We start from the raw sequence: 23,552 nt of genomic DNA on the forward strand, positions 1-23,552 counted from the left end.
ATTGTGCATGGCTTGCTCTCATCCTTGACTTGTTTCAGACTTAACTTTGCAGTCCTGTGAAGCTTCACTGTATTTCTAGTTGTGTACGACTTGTTCGAGGTTACAGAGCAACTTGAGTTAGAATTGGAACCCTACTCGGAGGATTCATGTACATCTTGGCTCTGTGTCCCGAAACCTTTCTTTTTCATCATTGTCTTGCCTTTCTTTTCTTCTCTTTTTCTTTCACAGGCTGGACTCAGCACCTTAGAGACAGACTCAGGAACTGATCATCTGTGGACCACCTGTGTGTGCCCTGTAGCCAAAGACCACCAAGAACAAAGTTGGGTTTACTGATCTTTTGCAGGGAGGGAGGCTGTGTACATGCAGATAAGGAGTCATGGGGCCTCTCAGCACAAGGGACTTAGAACAGAACATGGACTTGTGTTAAGTGGTGTGTGGGAAGTTTCAAGGAAGCAGGGGTTTGCTCTGGATCGAATGGTGTCAGGAAGCAGGATTCTACCACCAGGAACTTTGGTTTTTATACAGAAGGTGAGATGAAGGCATCAGACCTAAAGCCGTGGTTGTGAAGAGACAGCTGTCACTTGGGTTAGTTGAGTGATTTCTCTCGTGTGGTCAGAGGCTTAGTTTGTCCCTGTGCTCAGACATGACTACAGAATGGTCTTGTTTTGTCAGGCTTGTCTGAAGTTGGTGATGGGTGAGACTAGCTCTGTTTGAGAGGAGAACGTGGCACCTAGCTCTGAGTGCCTGGCTGGTGGGAGCTTGATGCCAGGGACTACTTTCGTCTTTGTCATTACAAACGCAAAGCTTTGATCCTCCAGTTCCAGTCTTCTTTATATCCTAGTCCTGTATCTTCATGATGGGATAAGGATCCTCACATTTGAAGAGGAGGAGGAGGGACGGATGAGAATGAGGAGGGGGATTTGCTTATGGTGGGGGTGGGGTAAAATAGTGTCTTAGCTTAGAGGATTCATATCTCTGTAACCTAAATGGATCCAGGATTCCATTCCTCTGCCTGAATAGAATGATATTCCAAAGCCATATTAAGCAGACAAGGGAAGGAATTAGGATAACCTTTGTATTGTAGGTGCCTTGTGAATTACTGGAGGAAGTTCCAGGTCGAAGGGTGGGGCAGGCATAAGAAGTGGCCATTCTTATTACAGATAACCCTCACTTAGAAAGGTAATCTACCCTCTTTGGAAACACAGGTTGATTGTACATTCCAGTTTTCTGGTATATCCTTGATTTAAGTAATAAAACTATTTGATACCCTACATATAGTTTGACTACATATTATATTGTTCTATATAATGTTTTTAGAAGTGCAAGAGATTAACTGAGGGAAACACCTGTGAAAGATCAAGGGCTCAAGGGAGCAGGAGTCGGCAGGGAGAGGCGTCTTTAATACAGGTCTGACCCTGTGTGAAGAACAGCAGGGGGAAAGCGGACTGCGTAGGAAGAACCCCAGACTGCAGCACACTTCTGAGACAATCGAGGCCAGGCCTTTGGGGAGTTCCCAGGCTAAACTTTCCACTTAGAGGGGCCGCCTATCCAGCGGGAATGGTTCTGTACTCAGTCACTGCCCAGAGCCAGCCAGGGAAAGACTGGCCCCTGCCCCTCCGCAGACAGCCCAGGCTGTCAGTCAACTCCTGCTTGGCAGCAGGCTATCTTAGAGCCGTCTGAGCTGCACCCTCCACAGCCATACGTGTCTTCGGTCAGCAATACCTTTATTTTTTTGAGTCACTGAAGCAGATCAAGTCCTCCCAGAAGCAGAGGCCAAGACAGGATTAGACATGCAAAATATTTGTTAACGGAAATGCCTGCAGAGGATAAAAGGGGGAAGAGAGGACAGGGGGGAAAAACCTATACAAATGTGACTTACACTGTGAATAAATGCGCTTCTATAAGTTCTTTGTTGTATTAAGCCTCTGTTGAGACATATGCCCTGAATTTTGGCTTGGCAACTATGGTTTCTAAGTCGTGTTAAATGATAATACTGTAATTTAGGAAGGGCAAACAAGGTGATACGGGCTTCCCTGGTGGCTCAGCAGCAAACAATCTGCCTGCAATGCAAGAGTCGTAGGAGCCACGAGTTCCATCCATGGGTGGGGAAGATCCCCTGGAGGAGGGCATGGCAACGCACTTCAGTATTCTTTCCTGGAGAAGCCCCAGGGACAGAAGAGGCTGGAGGGCTACAGTCCATGGGGGTCTCAAAGAGTCAGACACAGCTGAGCGACTTAGCACGCACTCACGCAACAAGGTGATGGAGGTACAGAAATGGACCTTCTGCAAGCTCACTTACATTTGCGCGGACCTCGACCACCAGCGGGACGCGACCTAAAAGCAGCGGTAGTGCGACTGCGCAAGGAGCAGCACATGCTGCTGAAGCGCCTGCGCAAGACCTAGAATGAGGCTCGGCCCACAGAGGAGCCTGAGGTGGAGAAGACCAGGCGCCACAGCGTCGCCCTGCCCAAGATGGCGGGCAGTATGGTGGGCGTCTACAACTGTCAGGACCTTCAGCCAGGTGCAAGTCAAGCCTGAGGTGATTGGCCACTACCTAGACGAGTTCTCCATCTCATGAAGCACGGCTGGTCCGGCATGGAGCCACCCACTCTTCCTGCTTCGACTCCCTCAAGTAGCTTGCTGGCCAGTAAAGGCACGGACTTGGCTTTAGAAAGAAAGAAACTGGAATCTAAAGCATCAAATCAAGATCTGCCTCAGCTACTCTTCTTTTCACACGGCTCCTTTCTGTGAGGACTTCGCGTGTGCCCTCGCCCTCCCTGCTTCTCCACTTTGCTAAAGGGTGGTTTTGCCTGGCAGGGGACACTGGGCTGTTAGAGCCGGTGCCTGGGTTACTGGGGGAGTAGGCGCTTCTCTTGTCCCAGAAGGAGTTCAGAGAAGAGACAGGGCGGTCAAGAAAGCAAAGTGAAGATTTAACTAAGCGACGGTACACTCTCAAAGGTGAGAAACTGCACCGAGTTTCTTGGGCATGCAGGACATGCGGGATGTACAAATGAAGGGGTGGAATATGCATTGGGGAGGGAGGGTTTTGGGGGGTCACGCACCCGGATTTTCATCCTAGCTCCACCTTGCCGGGGAGGAGGGATTTTTGCCCTATGTAGTCTTGATGGGAAGTGTCATGACCTCGGTGCATGATAGGAACTTCTTATCTGCAAGGTTTTATTGTAATGAGAGCTTAGTAAGCAAACGGTTACATTTGGACGCCAGAAATTCCTACGTTTTTCCACCTTTCTTTAGCTGTCTGCAGGACACTTATCAGCTCAAAATGTGTGATTTCCCATGAGTCCGAAGGGTTCTTCTTTGTCTGCCTAAGGACCCTCTTTGTTTAGGAGATATGTGATTTCCTGCTGTTGGCCCGTGTGCCCCTTTTAGTTCGCACCTGGCTATCTCCCTGCTCCAACATTACTCCTTCAAGGAGTCTGGACGCTTAAAATCTTCTAAAGGCGGAAGTATCTATGGTCCATCCTCTTTTCTTTAAATTTTTATTTATTTCTTGGTTGCATTGGGTCGTCATTGCTCTGTGCAGACTTTCTCTAGTTGTAGTGAATGGGGGCTGAGACTGTAGTGGCGGCGCTCCGGTTGCAGCATGGTGCGCTGGGTAGTTGCCGTGCACGGGCTTAGTTGCCCCAGGACGTGTGGAATCTTCCCGGACCAGGGATCAAACCCTCATCCCTGCGTTGGCAGGCGGATTCTTAACCACTAGGCCACCAGGGAAGTTCTGGTCCATCTTCTTAGCCGCTTTGAACTGAGCAGGAGTGTTGTCCCTGCCTGTGGGTGGAGATCTCCTTCCTGTCTGTGAGAGACGGGGGTCTCAGGGTTGTTTGCGGTTTTGGAGGTGGAGAGTGGGGAGTAGACCCAGTGGATGGTGGCACCTCATCTTCAGGTGGGATGAATTAAAATCCCTGATGCATCATCATTTGAAGAGCTGGAATCCAAACCCAGGGTTTCTTCCTGATCGGTATTGCACTATCAATGAGTAGCTTCAACCTGGTTTAAGGTTTTCCCGGCAGAACTTGCTGACGAACGGGAGGAAACACTAGTTTCCCTGTTTGACTCTGGCCTCGTTATGTGGCTTGTGTGTCTTAATCTGAAAGACATTTTCCTACTACTACTGCGCAGTTGTTTTCCCAACAATGCAAAACAGGAAAGCTACCCTTAGAGGATACAACCAGCCCCGTCCCTCTGTCTTTGAGCAGCCTCAGAAATGCCGGGTCCCTTGCCAGGAGAGTGAACACCTCAAGAACAGGATCCAGGCCTCGTGGCCTAGCTTCTGTCAGAGCAATTGGCGTATGGAAGGAGCTCAGTACTTACTAGTTGGCTGTTTGGAGAAATGGTTTGCACAAAGCTCTTTCTACTAACAAAGTGAGAGTCTTTGGCTCATTCTTTTGCAAGCTGCATGACCTTGGCTAGTCACTTAACCTCCCTGGGCCTCAGTTTTTTCCATCTGTTTCTCCTGCGACTGTGTTCTCATGCTGTACAAAACAGCAGTGCATTCTAGTGGAGGAAATGGTTAGTTTCATAGATTGTGTCATGATTTTTAGCATGAAAGAGAGACTCATAAACCGTGCTTTTCATGAGTCACCCATGAAAAATAGGTGAAGTAGAATCTAATGTTAAGCTTTAAAATAGCCCTGGAAAATCTGGGTGGAAAATGTGTTTTTACAGAATTCCTTTCCAGCAATCACAAATACACACCAATGCACATGACCATCAACTCCTTTTCACAAAAGTTTCAGTCACATCATGAAATATCTGAAAACTTTCTTCAAGATTCAGGAAGGACTGAATGTAAATAATAGTACATGGGCCTTGGAACTCAACAGACCTGAAATCCAGCCCCATTCATGGATGTTCTTAGAAAAATTATCCTCTCTGTACTCCGTTTTCTTTTCTTTCTTTTTTTTTTTGTACTCCATTTTCTTCAACTATAAAATAGGCTTAATAAAACCACTCTCCTAGGTTAGTATGACTATTGAATGAGGTAATTCATGAGTTGTTGTCAGGACATAGTAAGGGGCTTGTGGGTCAGTGCCCAGCCCACAGTAGGAATGCACACACTGCTCATTTTCTTTGCTTTTATTAATACTTCCACCTTCTCTCAGCAAAGCCAAAATCCAAAGAATGTGCCTGGAGGTTGTACGAGGACACATGAGTGGTTTAATGTTTTCATTTGAAGCAAGTATGTTTATGTGTGTGAGAGGGAAGCTCACATTCCAGGGGCCGACTCTGACCAGAGTTTGAACCAGTCTTCTTTGCTGTGCAACTAGCAGTTATGCAGAAAAGCCTGTGGTTTAGGGAGGTTGGGAGAGATTGATGGGTGAGTTGGCAACCAGGAAAGATATTACTGACACCTTGATTAACCTCTTCTCCAAGGCAAAGAACTGGAAACAGCTGAACTTGCGAAAGGAGTTTTTACCCAGCATTTTGCGTGACCGGCACTTATAGCAATATTTCAGATTGTCCCTTTGTTGGACATCCTCAAAATTTTTGCACACCAGGGCAGCACATGGTAAAGAAGGAAATGGGTGATGATGAAAGAGGGCTCTACCATCAATTCTAATAAAGAGTAGTGGAGAAGCTGAAGATCTAGAAACCAGTACCTTATTATTGTTTATGCACCTTGGAAATTTTTAATTTTGTAGCCAGGGCCGTAAGGAATAGTAAGGTGAGTGAGGCATTTAACTAGGGTACAAAATTTAAGGAAGTGCCTAAAAAATTCAGTAATCATGATACAAAATATTTGAACACAGTGTTTTAAAAAACAAAAATTAATGCAAACAACAACAACAGGTCAAAACTTAAAGCAAGATCCCAGGGCAGGTGCACCCTAGCTTCAAGTCCACGACTCTCAGTGTCTTAAAAACTGAAGAGCTTTTGCAGCTGATTAAAAATGGTTAACGATTCTCTTGCTTATGCTGCCACCTGCTGCTGAAATCAGGCAGTGTCACAGAGGCAGTTCTCTACCAGGACCCTCTCTCATACGCAAAGGCCTGGTGCCCTCTTGCGGGCATCCACCCAGTGCAGGAACTTTGAAAACCTGTGGCCTCCTACATTCTGCTAGATAGCTGAGTGGGGTAAAAAGAGCCCAAGACTCAGCCAGACCGAGATCTGCATCTCATTTTTGCTTCTCACTTGCTAGGTCATCTTGAAAAAAAAAAATCACATCGCTGTTCTGAGCTTCAGTTTCTGCACCTATAATAAATGTCTTCCATCATTACGTCTTCCTAAACTGTTGAATTACATGAGATGGTTTCCATGACAATGCCAGGCAGGCTGTGTGGCACAAAGTGCACACACAGAGTTCGCTGTAAGCTACCTCCCCCATCATGGCCCACTCCCCGTGATCAAATCAAGATATCATCAATTTACCTCTGAAGGCAGGACACACTGAAAGACGACCAGGGAGAAAAGGTATGGCAGAAGTCCCCACAGGGGATGATGCCATGGCTGATCTGGGAAGACCTCCCCTAAGGGGGTTACTAGAGCTGGGCCTACATGGTTGGATGGGCCAGAGGGGCTCACGGGGCCCCTTCTCTGATGTTTTATCTCAGGGAAGGTCCAGCACCGTGAGACAAGCATCACGGTGGTGATGGAAAGGCCAAGGCCCTGGTCATCCTGGCTCTGCTGCTTATTGGCTCTGTGACCAACGGAAGTCACTCAGCTTCCCTGAGCCTCAACTTCCGTTTCTACAAAACGGAGATAATAACATGCCTGTCCCTGGTGGATAAGATTAAATAAGATGACTTATTTAAAGTTCCTGCCATTCAGTGTGCTCAATAAGTGGTAGCTGGTATTGCTAGGATGGAACTTTCTTTGAGGAGCAGGAAAGGGGGACACACCAGTCAGGCAGTGTTGGCCACTCTCATTTTTGACTCCTATTCGGCAAGAAGGGGTATGCAAATATTCCCTGTGGGCAGACCGTACCCTCTCCCTAACAGGACTCAGCGTGTCAGTGCACCCCAGAAATGAATCCCCCAACAGAAAAGGGTGGGATGGGGGTGTCCCTTCTGCCCTGGAGTTGTGGAGGGGATGCTGAAGTGGAGTCTTATGGTAAGTAGCCTGGAAATCGGAATAAGGGCTGTAACTTAGATAACAATAGAGTATCAGTGTTCATTTCCGGAGCTTGAGGAAACCTCCATGAGAAAATGTCCTTGCTTTCAGGAAACACTTAAGTATTTAGGGGTAAAGGGGCAATCACGTCTGCAATTTACAGTGAAACGGTTCAGGAAAAAATAAAAGGATAAGCAAATAGGGGGAAATAGTGTTTGTGGAATCTGGATGAAGGGTATTCGGGAATTCTTGCAAATCTCTCTGTAAGAGGGAAATCAAATGAAATACAACGTTGTTTAATTTTAAAAAGGCAGCAGCAGTCAAGGGTTCCCGCCTCCCCGCTGTTCTCTTCCTCCCTCCCCTTCTCTGTGCACCCAGCTCACCATCCTTCCCCGCCTCTCTGCTCACCTCCTAAGAGCCTTCTCCCAGGGATCCCAGAAGGGCTCCTGGACTCTCCCCGCCCATGGGAACCGGCACAGACTGCAGCCACTCTCCAGCATGGTGCACCCACTTTATTTGCGAAAGGAGGCGCGCAGCGCGCAGGGGGCTGGGACGTCCCCGTGCCCCTCCTCCGGGGCTCAGGATCCCGCGCCCCGGCCCGGCCCTCCTGGCCCGCTAGACGATGGCGAACTGGCAGACGTAGGGCAGCTTGTCCCGGCATCGCTTGTCGAACCACTTGCCGTTGGCTGCGCCGGACAGGGTGGCGCAGTTCTCGACCTTGCCGCCGTCGGGCTGCGCGGTGATCTCCGTCTCCCAGTTCTTGTAGGCGATGTGGCCGCCGGTCATGTCCACCCAGCTGCCCTCGGACGCCATGTCGTTGAAGCCCAGCCAGACTTCAGCCTCGCTGCCCACGCTCTGGCGCAGGTACTCGTACAGGGCGTCGTTCTCGGAGCCCGTCTGCGGGGTACCCAGGGTGCCCCCGCGCGAGATGCAGTCCTCACTCGCCTCGTGGAAGGTCTTCGCTTGGACGAAGGCCAGGAAGCACTTCATGTGCACCTTGGTACCCTTCAGACAGACTGGGAGGGGAGAAGTGGCCGTCACCCCAGGTTCCCCAGCCGAGAGCCCACTGCCAGGGGCCGGCTCAACCCGCTACATCCAGCCCTGTCCAGGGGCTCCAGACCCAGGCCCGATGGCCCTGCTGTGATGGGCTCTGAATCCCAGACCTCCTATTCACAGGGGGTGGAGCTCCTGCTGCTGGGCGTGGGCTCAGCCGCCTCAGCTGAAGACAGACGGCCCCTCCCTCAAGGTCACACCCCTCCCCTGGGTGCCCCATCTAGCGCCCAGGGGAGGAGGGGGTCATCTCTCCCCCAGGCAGGATAATTCTGCCTTTTAGCAGAATTAAAAGGCCCTTTAGGGCCTTTTAGCTTGGAGGCTGCACAGGGAGGGGGCAGAAGCTGGCCTTGGGTGCCTCTGCTCAGTCTGCTTCCCACCGCCCCCTTTCACAGCTGGGACCCCAGACTTTCCCTGATGAATGAACCCCATCTCAGAGTGGGCTTCCCAGGGAGCCCCGCCAGAGCCACCTGCTCTGATCTTCCTCCCACCCCACTCTCCCTGAGATTGGGGCCAGGGGACATGGTGACCCAGAGTCCAGACCACACTCCAGGTGCACAGGACCCCAAATCCCTGCCCCAGGGGCCCAGACAGGCTCCCAGCGTCTGCCAACAGCCTCTTCTGGGTCAGTGCTCCTGAGGGCTGGTTGGAGTGGCGACTGGGAGCTCAGAGCTGAGATTGGCCAGCTGCCAGACAGAAGAGATGGCCCAGGCAGTGGGCCAGGAGCTCGCTGTCTCGGGCTCAGAACTCTGAGGAGTCCGAGAGTTCTAAATTTGATTCTGGCCTCAAAGGTTGTAATGAAGGTGTATATTTGGTCTAGTTAGGAATGTAGACTGTTTCTGCTTAGCAGTTTATTCTTTAGCTGGGTTTATAACATAAATATTTAGACAGTTGGAGTGTATGTCTCCGTTTGTCCTCTTGCTGCTGATCCTCAAAATTTTAGGGGTGGGTCTGTACTCCACCACCACCCCTGCCCCTCACTCACCCGCTCACTCTGTTACTCTCACTTAACACATGTCTCTGTGTCCCCGTGAGCACTGGATACTCCTGGAACTCTCAACTCCAGGCCCGGAGCGTCACCGAGGTGTCTTCACTCACAGACACTGTCCCAAGCCGACCAGCCCTGCCACGTGCTCTCGTGCATTGCCTCCTAGCCAGGCTTCGTTGCCCTTCCAGCCTGGCCCCACACTCTTTCCTTCCTTCTGGGGTCACTGTGAAATGCCACCTAGACCCCCTTGGGGTGAAGGCCTGACCACCCCAGCTGCTGGGAGCGCTCAGCCTCCCTTTGGGGATTGCCTCAGTGGAAGATAGCCCCTCGCCCACAGCGTGCCCCTCCCCAGAGCAGCCCCCACTCAGGGACCGGCCCATGAGCCCCCTTGTCCTGACTCAGGACAGCTCTGAAGGGCCCTTCCGAGGTCAGGGCTCCCTCTGCAGTCTCTGGGGCCTTCACTGAGACGCAGGGCACTCTGCCCACTCCTGAGTCCTGTCTCTTCCCTTCTGATCCTGGGTGCTGATCAGGTACTGGTCTTGGGAGCTGCTCCCTCATGAGCCTCCTGCAGGCTCAGCTCCACCTCAGGGCCGCGTCCTGGGAGCCGCACCCACAGCACTAATGTAGTCCTCAGTGAGCGTCAGTCCTCAGTGCCTTGCCATTGTAACTGGCGTTTTGTCACTCTGGCCCACTTATGATCCGGTGGGTGCATGCTGGCCCTGCCTAGCTCTGCTCTTGCTCTGCCCTCTGCTTGGAATCCCTCTTTATGTTCCTACACCTGCTTTGAGGGTGCCAGGGAATACACTGATGCCGTGAATACATTGAGGCCCCCAGAGCAGGGCCCCCTGGGTCACCTGTGTTTCCTTGTGCGTGGCAGAGGCTTGCTAGTTGGGGACCTCACGTGCGTTTGTTGATTGGGGGAGAGGAAGGGCAGGTGGTGGGAGGGAAGGATTTCTCCCCTAACCCCTCATTGTCTCAACTCTTTGGCTAGGTCAGCAGAGCTCAGGAATGCTTTGTGAGGGGTTCTTGGCAAGGTGATTTGCAGATTGTCGTAAAGGAAAGGGTGATGAGAGGGAGAAGGCCCCCAAGGAGACTGGGAGCCCATGAACCTTCTGGGAATCAGCAAACATGGAGGGGGTGTTTGGATCTCTGTATGCCGTGGACTTTGCACAGTGAGGTCCCCACGACATTGCCCACCTCAGAAGGCATGTGGCGTCTGGGTGGCATGGTCTTTGCATAAGTGGAGAGCTGAGTCATGAGACCTTAGAGCTTGCCCTGCAAGTCCAGCCCCAGCCCTTCCACTTTACAGATGAGGAAACTGAGGCCCCGAACGGCATTGTGCTCATCTTAAACGTTCCCCCATGTGTTAAGTATTACTGATCGTCTGTATTCTGTGTCCTCCAGGGCAAGGTCACGAAGGAGTAGGTGAGTGTGAAGTGTGTGAAAATTGGAGACAATATGAAAGGGACTCGGTGGAGAGAAAGAGAGCGGGTTGTCCAGGCAGGCTGTCCAGGAAGTGCCAGGGCAGGTGGCTGTGAGCTGACTGTGTCCCTGGGCTCCACAGCTGGGTGTGTTGTCTATCCTGGCTTAGCTGGTTCGTGCAGGGTCAGGAAGACCAAAGCCCACCTTTCCTCACACCCAGCACGCACGGGACAGGCCGCCTCCATTCCCACCCTAACCTGCACTTGCCAGCCAGGGGATATGGGCAAAACCAGGGCCTCTCTGTCTCAGCTCCCGTCTTTAGAACAGGGATGGTAAATCCTGCCTCAGTGTAGTGATGATGACTGAGAGTGGCTGCGGCAGCGCAGCAGACATACAGGTGTTGAGGCGCATGCCCTACAGGACCGCGGGGTCGGCTGAGTGCAGGGTCTCCTGGGGGCTCCAGGGCTCACGCTTCCAGTGGGCGGTAATGGATTCTTGTGGGCGAGTTTGTTGTCCTTTTGGGACATTCCTGCTTCCACACATCAGGGCATCTTCCTGAGGCCTCCTTGAATCTGGTGCCCTGGACTAGGGGAGCCAGCCAGTTCCCTGGTGCTGAGCCAGAGGCTAGAGGCGCATCCCTGACTGCGGGCCCGAGCCCCTGTGTCCAGCACACCCCTGCCTGGAGAGACGGCCACGTTCACTCACCCGTCTGCAAGGCCTGCTGCTCCTTCAGCAGGGCCACCTCCTGGGCCAGGCTGTCCAGCTGAGTCTTCAGCTCCTCCAGCATCTTCGGACTCACAGCATCTAGAAGGAAGGAAGGAAGTGGGGACAATCCTGTGATGAAGGCAGTAGGGATAGGGGCAGGGCAGGGACCGGAGGGGTGGACCACCGTCAGCCACCAGGGGACAGGGGATGACCCCCTAACCTTGATGTCCTGGCAGACTCTGTCTCTCCCTGTTCCTGCCAGTGGTCATCCAAGTGACTGCTCGTGATTTCCCTTCTGCCGGGGGCCCTCCTTCACTTGTTCTTGCTAACATGAGACCTGTGCTGCATTGTGTAGGAGGGGTCAGATGGGATGGCGACGGGCGGGGTGGGGTGGGGCTGCAGGCAGAGCCTTCAGTGACCCCCTCCCCCCCAACCACCGTCCCAGCTCCAGAGGAGAACAGAGCACAGGAAGCAGGGCCGGGGCCCTGGAGACCTCCCAGGTGTGCTTTCCTGGAGGAACAACACAGACCAGCAGGGCGGGGGCTCCGGCTGTGGAACGGGGAGAGGCAGTCGGGCACACCGCTCTCGCGCTGCCTGCTGTTGTGCGGGCCTCCAGCGCCCTGGGCCTCCGTGGGCACTGCACGGAGACCACATGGAGCCGGGGTGCAAGCGTGACAGCTGGAGCGGGCCAGGGCATTGTCTGGTGTGACCTTCTTGTCCATGTGATGAGGTCTGGGATTTACACGTTCGAATAAATACATACTACATCTTTGGTAAACTTGAGAAATTAGCAACTCTTTTCCACATTCAAAAATTCTGTTATTTGCCTTTGGAACTGGGTATCCTTTACAAAGAACATCCTTGGTGGCAATTTTAGCTAACATTCGTGGACATACCACACATGCCACGAGTCTTCTTTTTTTTAATGAACATTTTGTAGAAGGTAACACAGCCATATAATTTTTAAAGACCCAAACAGTTCAAAATGTTCAAGTCTCTTTCCCAGTCAATCTGCTCTCAGCTCTCTAGTTTCTCTTCCCAGAGATAATCACTGTTGCTAACTCTTGTGAATCCTTCCAGAAAAGTTCTATGCATATACAAGTAAATATGTATTTTTTTCTTTGAAGTAAATATATATATTTTTATATAAATCCCTTTTTTAAAACAAATGTTACCTAAGTATGCATACTGTTTTGAATTTTTTGTTGTTTACTTTATGAACTGAACCTTGGGGATTATTTCCTGTTGGCACTGGGACCCGTCCATTCTGTGTCTCCTGCCTGTGGGGCTCCATGTTCCTAACGTGCCCTTGCGTACATTGTCCGTGACCCGTGGGCAGCTGTCCATTTACAGTGGAGGCTCCGGGAGGGGCCTGAGGACAGCTACGCCGCCTGGCCTTGCCTCGTCTGTGCCCTTGGCCCCAGGCCAGCCGTTCGGCTGCCTGCATCAGCATGCTCATCTCCTGGGGGGTGACAGCCCACTGCATTGCCATGGCACTTCACTAGTTTTGTCTCAACACAGCCCGGGGTGACCTCACTGCAGGCAGGGCTCCAAGGGCAGGCCTTGCTGAGGCCAGGGCCACCCAAGGACACCCGGGCCCAGAGGCCGCGGAGGGAGAGCAAAGCCACCTCCACTGTCCTAGTTCAGCCTTGAACAGTTTCATTTCCTGAAGGCTGTGATGCACCACAGAACTACCAACTGTTCGTTTTTCCTTCCCCTGTGCATTACGTTATACCCTGTGTTCCAGACGCCTTACGTGTTTTCTATCGTTAAATCCTCCCAACCAACCCTTTGAGCCAAGGCCCCCATCTCTGTTTCACAGTTGAGAAGCCTGAGGTTCAGAGACAACAAAGTGGAGCCTTGTCAGCCCTCCCGAGAAGAGTCGGATATCTCCAGGCTGCTGAGCCAAAGGTGTGGTTTCTCTTAAAATCTTGCGGTGGTGGGGGAGGAGTGTGTGTCCATTACGGTGATCTGGAAGGTTCTTTCCAATTCTAAGAGCCCGTGACTCTGACAGTTCTGACAGCTGCCCCTGCAGCTGGAGAACTCACCTAGGTCCCAGTTGGTGGGGTGGGGGGGCGGGGGGGTGGGGGGGCGGGGGGGGGGTGTCGAGACTTCACTGATGTTCGCTGGGCTCGTGGAGAAGGGAAGGGAAGGAGAGAACGGAGGGTGAGGGCCAGTCAAGGAGAGAGCTACCAGCTCCCCAACCCACCTCCTTACCTTTCTTGGCATTTGCAGCCTTCTTGGCCTTGGGGGTGGGGGTCTCAGCAGTGACCTGGGTCAGAAGAGAGAAGAGGCAGAGGAGCACGCAGGGCCCCCAGAGCTCCATGCTGCTGCCGCTGCTGCCTGCGGTGGCCTGGGTCAGAGAGCACTGGCCGCTGGGGCCTGAGCTACGTGTCTTAAGGCAGTGGCCACAAGGACCTCTGTCCAGGAAACCCTCCCAAAGTTGGCTGCGGGAGTGCCAAAAAAAAAATCCTGCAAAAAGAGGAAGGCCTGGGAGCCACAAAACCTGGCTGCTGCTCCGGGAACACCCACCCAGCATCCTGGTCCCGCCCTCTGAAACAATCATTGTTTTCTAGGATTCTGAAAAATACATGCTTGTCCTCAGAGCTCACATCTGCTGGGCAGTTACCTCGGGCAGGCGCTGGGTCACGCTTTTCCCTGGCCTCACAGAGGCCTCACACCAGCAATATGAGCCGGGTGCTGGCATTTCCCCATTTTACAGTTGAGGAAACTGAGGCTCAGTGAGGTTAAGGGAGCCTAAGCTACCGGACCTGTTAGAGGCAGCGCCAGTATCTGACCCCAGCCCGGGTACAGAACAGTTACGGAACCGTGTCTCCTTAGGGAGAGAGCTGGGGCTCACTGCCAAAATGTCTGGAGTGTTTGCTGCGATTCTTTTGTAGTTCTGACTCTGTGTTCTTGATGCATGTTTAAAAATACAAAGAAGACCTTTCTTGACTCACTCTCTGTCACCCATCCTTTCCTGAAGCCGAGGTGACCACGGTGGGAAAGGGGCAGCCTGGTGTCCCAGAGTGGTGTCAGAGATGGAGCAGGGAGGAAAGAATGTCCCCAGGAAGGGGAGCCGGTGTGGGGTGTCAGGACGCAACAGGGTGGAAGGGGCACCCCCGGGGGAACAGAGGTCCTCCGTGGAGTGTTGGAGTCCAGGCGAGAAGAAGAGATCTGCGTGGGAGAGCGGGTGGGGGCACATGGGAGAGAGTGGTTACACATCAAGTAAGTGCATTTATTAAAGACCATGGGAGAAAAAAAAGACCACGGGAGCCAGGTTTCTCATTGTCGGAAAAGGGAGGTACAAATACACAGAGAAAACATAGAGAATGTTTCCTACAGTGTAGGATTGAAATTGGAGCTCTCGGTGTGCAGTTACGGACTTTGACACATGAAGCTGAATCTGCAACTGTCCATGGAAATGTGCACATCAGTCCCCCAGCTAGACGTCTGGGTGGAGCAGCGGCCCCACCAAACGCTTGAGCCTGCCTGGCATTCAAGCGCCGGCTTCTCAGTACAGCTTTCCACGAAAAGAAACCGCAGCACCTTGGAGCAACGGCTCATTCCAGGGCCGGGGCAGGAAAAGGAGAAACTAAGCCCAGCACAGGTTATTTTGCCAGAACATAAGAAAATGTTTAAAGAAGGATGAGAACGTGGCAGGACACGGAACCAGCTTGAAGGAGCTTCTTAGGGCCCAAATCGGGGACAGTTTGAGCATCAAAACAGTGACGGTAACAGTAAAATAGGAAACCCTGAGCGCATACAGATACAAATAAAGAAGTGAATACACTGGAAGTCTGACGAGCAGTGGGATATTTTCATTGTCTCAGATTATCTTCCCACAAAATACTTATTAACTCCAAAGAGGAAAGAGCCCCCTTGCAACGGAGAAGCCTGGCAGACGTCACTTTAATGAAGTGACCGAGGTCAGCATCGTCAGTAACGGACCCGACAGAGAGCCTGCAGCCCCTGAGCACCTGATGGGCGTTGGGGAGTCTCCTGCCGAGGGCACAGCGCACAAGCCCAACCAAGGGGCTCTCTCCACAGCAACTGGCCAGCAGTCTTCAGGACTATCCAGGACACGTCTGAGGACACGAAGGAGGTCGCAGACACAGAACGGCAAACGCGCTGTGCACTGGACCAGACCCTCCTGCTCTCTGGACGCCCCTGGGACGGGGTGAGGAGCATGTGGCAAGGATGGTCCGTCGTAATGACGGAAGAGAGGGGCCTCGGCCGCAGGGACCACGCACTAGAGCAGGAGGCGGTGATAGGGCATCAGGTCAACGATTCCCTCGGAAATGGCTCAGGGGAAAAACGTTCTCTGTGCTGTAGTTGCAGATTTTGTGTGAGCTTTAGATGGTTCCACAAGAAAAAGCAGCCCTGTGTAACTCAGGCTTTTCTTGCAGGGACCCCCACCTTGCTCCATCTGATCTGGGCAGGGACGTGCCTGCAGCCTGCTGGGCCAGGCCCCACCCTGCAGTCCCCCAGCTCCGAAGCCTGGGGTGGACAGCAGGAGCTCTGTGCACCCGGCCCTTCCTGTCCTGGCTGGCCCTCACGTTCTCAGAGTGCAAGGGGGCTTTATATTCTCAGCTGGGCCCTCAATGGAATGTTAAGGACCAAAGATTAAGCAAACTACCAGGGAGTCTTGCTTCCTGGAACTCTGGGTGGGTAGCACACGGCAAGAGAAATTATGGTTCTTTTTCTTTTTAAAACTCCATTGCGTTCCTGATTTTCTCTCCTCGGCTCTTGGGCAGCAGGGAAACGGGAGGAGTCTGTTTCCGAGTACAAGGTCAGGACAGGCCCGATTGTGGAGGCCGTGCCCTGGGTAGGCTGGGGAGGAGATCCTAGAGGAGCCACTCAGAAGCCTAGAACACTCTGCTCTGGGGCTTATCCTGCAGGAGCCACATGGGAGCCAGGCTGCATCCGACCTGCCTGGGACTGTTCTCAGCCGGCCAGTCCCTCGGTCACTGCACCACGTGCCCCTGCCATTGTGCGGCCCTGGGGGTGCGAGGCACCCTCTATGCCCGCAGGGCTGCGGTGGCCTCTCCAGAGGCAAGTGGCCCACCGTCCCTCAATCTCTGAGCTAGAAAGCTGAGTGGAAGAGGCTGCCTGCTTTAACCACCTCTCGATATGTGATGTCCTTTCCCATTGATCTCCATGTGTTTGCTTAAAGCCTTCCTGGAACAAGCAGCTCATTACTCTACAAAATAGCTGGTTCCATCATTAGATGCTTGGCTTGTTATAAAGTCCTCCTGTGGTGAGGCAGTTCCCTGGTTCACCAGAACAGGCATTTAAGGGGCCAGCAAATGTCAGCAATATACAGCCTTGACATACTCCTTTCCCGATTTGGAACCAGTCACCTTGCTTATTTAACTTATATGCAGAGTACATCATGCGAAATGCCAGGCTGGATGAACCACAGGCTGGAATCAAGATTTCCGGGAGAAATATCAATAACCTCAGATACACAGATGACACCACCCTTATGGCAGAAAGCAAAGAAGAACTAAAGAGCCTCTTGAGGAAAGTGAAAGAGGAGAGTGAAAAGGCTGGCTTAAAACTCAACATTCAGAAAACTAAGATCATGGCATCCAGTCCCATCACTTCATGGCAAATAGATGGGGAAACAATGGAAACAGTGACAGACTATTTTCGTGGGCTCCAAAATCATTGCAGATGGGTGACTGCAGGCATGAAATTAAAAGACACTTGCTCCTTGGAAGAAAAGGTATGACCAATCTAGACAGCATATTAAAAAGCTGAGATGTTACTTTCCTGACAAAGGTCTGTATAGTCAAAGCTGTGGTTTTTACAGTAGTCATGTATGGATATGAGAGTTGGACCATAAAGAAAGGTGAGCACTGAAAAATCAATGCTTTTGAACTGTGGTGTTAGAGAAGATTCTTGAGAGTCCCTTGGACTGCAAGGAGATCCAACCAGTCCATCCTAGAGGAAAGCAGTCCTGAATATTTACTGGAAGGACTGATGCTGAAGCTGAAACTCCAATAGTTTGGCCACCTGATGTGAAGAACTAACTCATTGGAAAAGACCCTGATGCTGGGAAGGATTGAAGGCAGGAGGAGAAGGGGATGACAGAGGATGAGATGGTTCGATGGCATTCCTGACTCAATGGACATGAGTTTGAGTAAACTCTGGGAGTTGGTGATGGACAGGGAGGCCTGGCGTGCTGCAGCCCATGGGGTCACAAAGAGTCAGACTCAACTGAGCGACTGAACTGAAATGTTGGCACCTGGCCTTCCTGTCCCTCTTTGATTGTCTCTTCTTGGTCCTTCCCCTCTTCCTCCCAACTTTCCTTCTAAGATACGGTTCCTGGACTTTGTTTTTATCTTCTTGAAAGCATCTTTGGATAAATTCTGCTTGCCACGGTCCTCCCTGTGTTTGTGTTTGTGCGTGTTCTCAAGGAGTCTGCTGTGGACAGGGGCCTGTGTCTCCTGTGTTCAGAATGGACACGCCATTCAGAAAGGCACCCTTTGTAGACACAGCACACCTCATTTGCTGCCCACATTGGGCTTAGGGCCGTTAACCCCCTGGGTCCTCTTGTCCAGGCCTAGTTTTCCCGGCCCCATTTCAGCCCCCTGCAGTGGACTCACCACCAGCCCTGGTGGGGCCTGGGGAGTTCACCCTCCCAGCATAAAAGACCTTCTCCTGCACCATCCCCCAGGCCTCTACCAGCCGGAAGGGCACCAAGCAGGGGGCGCTTCAGCCAGGAGATCCATGCGGGGTTACTGTTCACAAGTGAAAGCCAAGGTCTGTGCGCTCACACCCCACCCTCCGGGCCCAGTCTCCTCCCGTCAGTTTCCCCGTGCAAAGAATCATTTTGGCAGCAAAGCCAGAGGCAGAAAAATCTGAAGAGGGCCCGAAAGGCACATTTCAGTTTTGTTCTCTCCCTCCCGAGCTGCCGAAGATCTGAGTTATAAAACAAGCGCTGGCACCCCACCCACGTCGTGCAGGATGAAAACATCCCCCACCCCCACCCTCGTCGCGCACAGATGTTTCCTCTTGGCTCCGCTGGCCCTGGTCAACAGAAACGTGCCCGCCTGCGGAGCAGAGAACTTTCCACACTCTGTTCAAAGGTAAGAACATCCAGGCTGCACATCTCCAAGAATACTGCAAGGGCCAAAGACCAGCATCCTGTTACATGGTCTCATGACCCTCATTAGGAAAGGCACTCGGTCCTTTTCGAAGCTTTTGTTGGCCTGGTTCTGTCATTCATGCAGCGAGTACTGCCTCTGCCCCCGTGTGCCAGGCCCTCGGGCACACACAGCGCGGGAGGCGGTGCACCATCTGCCCAGGTTCTCGGCTCCGTGAGGCCACATTTCTGGTTGTTTTGTCCCTAAAGGTCAGCAGTACCCTAGCGGAAAGAGAACTGGGAGCCTTGGATTCTAAGCGGAGCTCAGACATCCAGCACTTGGGTCTTCTGGGGCAAGTTATTCCAGACCCAGATATCTCTTTCATAAAACAGGGTAATAATCTCTACCCTGCCTACACAATGGGATTAAAAAAAAAACTTTTTACTTTATATTGGAGTATCGTCGATTAACAGTGTTGTGATAGTTTCCGGGTCTCATGTATCCATTATACATATATACATGTATCCATTCTCCCCCAAGCTCTCCTCTCATCCAGGCTGCCACATAGCATTGAGCAGAATTTCATGTTATACAGCAGGTCCTTTTGGTTATCCGCTTTGAATACAGCAGTGTGTACGTGTCCATCCCAAACTCCCTATCTCTCGCCCCCATTCTTCCCATCCCCCAACCACGAGTGTGTCGTCTAAGCCTATGAGTCTGTCTCTTCCCTAAGCTCATTTGTGTCATTTCTTTGTAGACTTCGCATATAAGGGATGTCGTCCAGTACATCTCTGCACAGTGGAACCCTGGGTGTGGTGTGGCCAGGCCGCCTGTAACGGTGTGGGAGGCTGGAGGACGGGGCTGAGATGCTGCACAGCCCTCAGGGCTCCTCGGCCTCCGTCCGCCGCCTTCCTCCTCCCACCCCAGGGCTGAGACACTAAATGACCTGACCTGTAAATCTGGGAGGAGTCAGTCTTGCATGTGCAGCCCAGTTCTGCACTTGCCTGATGTCTTCAGCTGTTAATAGCTCACGCAGGAATGGAAAATCTGATTAGCTGTGTAGGATAGAATTGATGGGCATCTACCTTTTTGACACCTTTTTCCCAACCCTCCACAAATGGCCTTAAAATTCAACAAATATAAACCCGGTTGTGCGTTTAGGGATCCTAAAAATTTCACATTATTACACTAGCCATGCACAACCTCTCTAAGTTTTGCTGCTTTCTCTTTTCCCTCATAGAACCCCTCTCTGTGTACCAGGTCTGATCCTTAGCCCGTGTCCAGAATCTGTGGGTCCCAAGGGAAGAAATGGGCTGGTGGCAGATTGCTCCCATCCAAAGCTCTGCCTCCTCTGGAATTTTTCAGAGAACAAGCTTTTTTTTCATTGATTTTCTCTGTTGATTTTCTGTTTTCAATTTCATTGACATCTATATTGCTATGTTGATTTTTTATAATTTCTCTCTCTCTGCTGACTTTGGATTTAATTTGCTCTTCTTTTTCTAATTTCCTAAGGTGTGAGCTTAGATGATTGGTTTTAGATCTTTTGTTTTTCCTAATGATTTAAATTTCCTTCTAAGCACTGCTTTTGCTTAGCACTCCTGGTACACAGAGAGGGGTTCTATGAGGGAATAGAGAAAGCAGCAAAACTTAGAGAGGTTGTGCATGGCTAGTATAATAATGTGAAATTTTTAGGATTCCTAAATGCACATCCATCCCACAAATTTGATAAGTAGTGTTTTTATTTTCATTTAGTTCAAAATATGAGATTTCATTTGAGATTTTTTTCTTTGACCCAAGTATTACTTAAAACTGTGCTGTTTAATCTCCAAGTGTGTGTGTGGTTTCCAGCTATCTTTCTGTGATTGACTTATAGTATAATTCTGTCGTGGTCTGGGAGCAGGTCACTGTGATTTCTGTTCTACTAGACTTGTTAAGGTGCATTTTATGGTTCAGAATGTGGTCTGTCTGCATGAAATGTTTCCAAGAGAGCTTGAGACGAATGTGTGTCCAGCTGTTGATGGATAAAGCAGTCTGTGGGTGCTAAGTCTCTTCAGTAGTGTCCGACTCTTTGGGACACTATGGACTGTCTTTGCAACCCACCAGGCCCTTCTGTCCATGGGATTCCTTCAGGCAAGAATACTGAAGTGGGTTGCCGTGCCTTCCTCCAGCGGAATCTTCCCCACCCAGGGATCGAACTCCCATCTCTTATGTCTTCTGCGTTGGCAGGTGGGTTCTTTACCACTAGTACTACCTGGGAAGCCCAGAAGCAGTCTGCAGATGTCCGTTATATCCGCATTGATGCTGTTGGTGAGTCCAAACACATCCTTACCAATTTCCCGCCTGCTCCATCTGTTCATCTCTGACAGAGCCATGTTGAATTCTCCAGTTACGATAGTGGATTCGTGTATTCCTCCTTGCTGTTCTGTCAAAGATTTTTACCTCATGTATTTTAATGCTGTGTTGTTAGGCATATACACGTTACAGATTTTTATGTCTTCTTGGATTTTTATGTCTTTTTATTTTTATGTCTTTATCATTATGTAATGTTCCTCTTTATTCCTGATAACTTTCCTTGCTCTGAAGTCTCCTCTGTCTGAAATTAATATAGCTACTGTAGCTTTGTTTTGATGAATGTTACCATGGTTTATCTTTCTTCCTCCATTTACTTTTATTCTATATGTGTCTCCTGTTTAAAGTGAGCTTCACGAAGCTTTATTGATTTTTCTGGACTTGCCTGCGGGCCTCCCCACTTTGGGGAGCAGTGGTTGCCTTGGGTCCTGACGTATCTTCCAGCTCTGAGGAGGCCTGCTGCTCTTCCAGCCTGTTCAGTTCTGGCTCCTCCTCCTCATTTACTCCAGGGGCCAGTGAGGCCCAACTTCAGGGGCCGTCCCAGCAGTGAGTTAAGAAAACTTCAGATGTCTGTGCCAGGACATTAGGCCCTGCCAAGCCCTGACCCTGGTCCAGCGAGGCCCAGCTTCAGCGGTCGTCCCAGCAGTGAGTTAGGAAAACTTCAGATGTCCGTGCCAGGACATTAGGCCGCTGCCCAGCCCTGACCCTGGCCCAGCGAGGCCCAGCTTCAGGGGCCGTCCCAGCAGTGAGTTAGGAAAACTTCAGATGTCTGTGCCAGGACATTAGGCCGCTGCCCAGCCCTGACCCTGGCCCAGCACCCTCTGAGCCACTCCCAGCTCTGTTTCCTTGGTACCTGCCAAGCAGGTCTTGCAACTATTTTGATGAGTCATGTCTTTCTTCCCAGGGCAGGGCCTGTGTTTCCCTGCTCAGGCTGGGCTGTCATCAGTCCCTAGTTATGGGCCTGGAGCCAAGGAGGGAAGGTGTTATCACTTTATGAGAAATCTGCCTCAAGCATGGTGCCTGTGTGGAAACTGGTATAGTGTTTCTCTGGGGAACGCTTCTCTAAGGGTGGGAGCTTCTTCTGCCTGCCCAAAGCGTCCAGAGGAATATGAGGGACCAAGATGCTGTCTCTCTCGCAGGTCAGAGTCCCTTGCTTTCCTGACAGAAGCCCTGTCTCTGACAGAGGACCCTGCCAAGGGTATTCCTTTAGTTTCCTGCGCCGCTCGGCCATTCTCGCACAAGCACCGATACTGGGATGAACTTCTGTTTTTACTCTTTGGTGACATTTCCAGAACTCAATTATTAGGTCAACGGGCATGAAATTTTTAAGACTGTTAATACACACTGCCAGACTATCTTCAAAAAATATTGAATAGCATAGATTTACACTCAACCGGCAGTTATAAGATTGCTGGGAGAAATATCAATAACCTCATATGCAGATGACACCACCCTTATGGCAGAAAGTGCAGAGGAACTAAAAAGCCTCTTGATGAAAGTGAAGGAGGAGTGAAAAAGTTGGCTTAAAGCTCAATGTTCAGAAAACTAAGATCATGGCATCTGGTCCCATCACTTCATGGCAAATAGATGGGGAAACAGTGGAAACAGTGCCAGACTTTATTTTTTTGGGCTCCAAAATCACTGCAGATGGTGATTGCAGCCATGAAATTAAAAGATGCTTACTCCTTGGAAGGAAAGTTATGACCAACCTAGATAGCATATTCAAAAGCAGAGACATTACTTTACCAACAAAGGTCCATCTAGTCAAGGCTATGGTTTTTCCAGTGGTCATGTATAGATGTGAGAGTTGGACTGTGAAGAAAGCTGAGTGTAGAAGAATTGATGCTTTTGAACTGTGGTGTTGGAGAAGACTCTTGTGAGTCCCTTGGACTGCAAGGAGATCCAACCAGTCCATTCTGAAGATCAGTCCTGGGTGTTCTTTGGAAGGAATGATCCTAAAGCTGAAACTCCACTACTTTGGCCACCTCATGTGAAGAGTTGACTCATTGGAAAAGACTCTGATGCTGGGAAGGATTGGGGGCAGGAGGAGAAGGGGACAACAGAGGATGAGATGGCTGGATGGCATCACTAACTCAATGGACGTGAGTCTGAGTGAACTCCGGGAGTTGGTGATGGACAGGGAGGCCTGGCATGCTGCAATTCATGGGGTCGCAAAGCGTCGGACACAACTGAGCGACTGAACTGAACTGGCAGTTATATGGGAGACCACTGCCTTTACTGAGCAAAACGCAAACTGCTGTCAATTTTCGAAATTCATGTGCTTTGTAGACTTGAATTTACACAATTTGAGAAACCAAGGAATCAGAGAAACAATAAAAGCAATTAGAATATTCTGTAACACTCCATTCCTTCCATGCCCACCCTCACTGAGCCCCCCGCCCACAGGCTCCCGATTGCCTTCTGGCTGATTTTAGTTCTTCTCCCCAACACTGATTTAATGGCCACTAAAGACAGCTCTAGTTCTGGATGAAGTAGTGGATTTCTCTGGGACAATATTTTCCCGAGTCTTTGCCAGTCTCTGCCTTCAGTTCTCTTTCCTTATTCTGAGAGCTGTAGTAATCAGACAATTCCAGGAAAGCCTCTCTGCGAGAGACCCTGCTCACTTTGTATTTTGTTTCATTTGTGATGGACGCTTCTTCCATGTAGGGTGGCCCTCAAGGAAAGGTATGGATGGGGCGGTAGAGACAGATGCTGACATCTGCTTCTCCGCCTAATCTGCACTGGAAGTGCTCCGCCAGCAGGCCCAGGCGGGTAGCTGTAGCGCAGCTGGACTGGGAAAGCCTCACCTGTCTGTCAGAACTCTCCATGTCTTTAATCATCGAAACTGAAGGCTTCTCAACTGTGTTCACGTTCTG

General features: G+C 51.0%; 1 protein-coding gene and 1 long non-coding RNA gene across 6 annotated transcripts in view; one reads left to right on the forward strand and one right to left on the reverse strand.

Annotated features, from left to right (window-relative positions):
• Positions 1 to 2,071: 2,071 nt before the first annotated feature.
• The window catches only part of LOC139178655 (uncharacterized), a 35,323-nt gene continuing 13,842 nt past the window's right edge, over positions 2,072 to 23,552 (forward strand). Inside the window, exons 1-3 of one of the 5 annotated variants that reach the window (XR_011563068.1) lie at positions 2,072 to 2,958; positions 13,056 to 13,144; positions 20,554 to 20,634. This is a non-coding gene — a long non-coding RNA (uncharacterized lncRNA). Of the gene's footprint in view, positions 2,959 to 11,971; positions 13,145 to 18,152; positions 18,331 to 20,553; positions 20,635 to 23,552 lie in introns of those variants that run through there. The other 4 variants (XR_011563066.1, XR_011563064.1, XR_011563065.1 and 1 more) reach the window with 4 other exon arrangements.
• On the reverse strand, positions 7,566 to 13,725 carry CLEC3B (C-type lectin domain family 3 member B). The gene is made up of 3 exons (XM_019984665.2): positions 13,451 to 13,725; positions 11,234 to 11,332; positions 7,566 to 8,084 (listed from the first exon to the last, which is right to left on the reverse strand). Exons 1-3 carry the CDS (start codon positions 13,557 to 13,559, stop codon positions 7,684 to 7,686), a joined length of 609 nt encoding a protein of 202 aa, XP_019840224.2. The 5' UTR covers positions 13,560 to 13,725; the 3' UTR covers positions 7,566 to 7,683.

Source organism: Bos indicus, chromosome 22 (assembly GCF_029378745.1).
Source record: "Bos indicus isolate NIAB-ARS_2022 breed Sahiwal x Tharparkar chromosome 22, NIAB-ARS_B.indTharparkar_mat_pri_1.0, whole genome shotgun sequence".
Classification (NCBI taxonomy): domain Eukaryota; kingdom Metazoa; phylum Chordata; class Mammalia; order Artiodactyla; family Bovidae; genus Bos; species Bos indicus.

Excerpts from the sequence above, each read along its gene's own strand:
- CLEC3B (XM_019984665.2), bottom strand. The coding sequence starts at position 13,559 with ATGGAGCTCTGGGGGCCCTGCGTGCTCCTCTGCCTCTTCTCTCTTCTG. Across the intron at positions 11,333-13,450 it reads GGCTGCAAATGCCAAGAAAG|ATGCTGTGAGTCCGAAGATG; the intron begins GTAAGGAGGTGG and ends CCTTCCTTCTAG. Across the intron at positions 8,085-11,233 it reads GCAGCAGGCCTTGCAGACGG|TCTGTCTGAAGGGTACCAAG; the intron begins GTGAGTGAACGT and ends CTCCCCTCCCAG.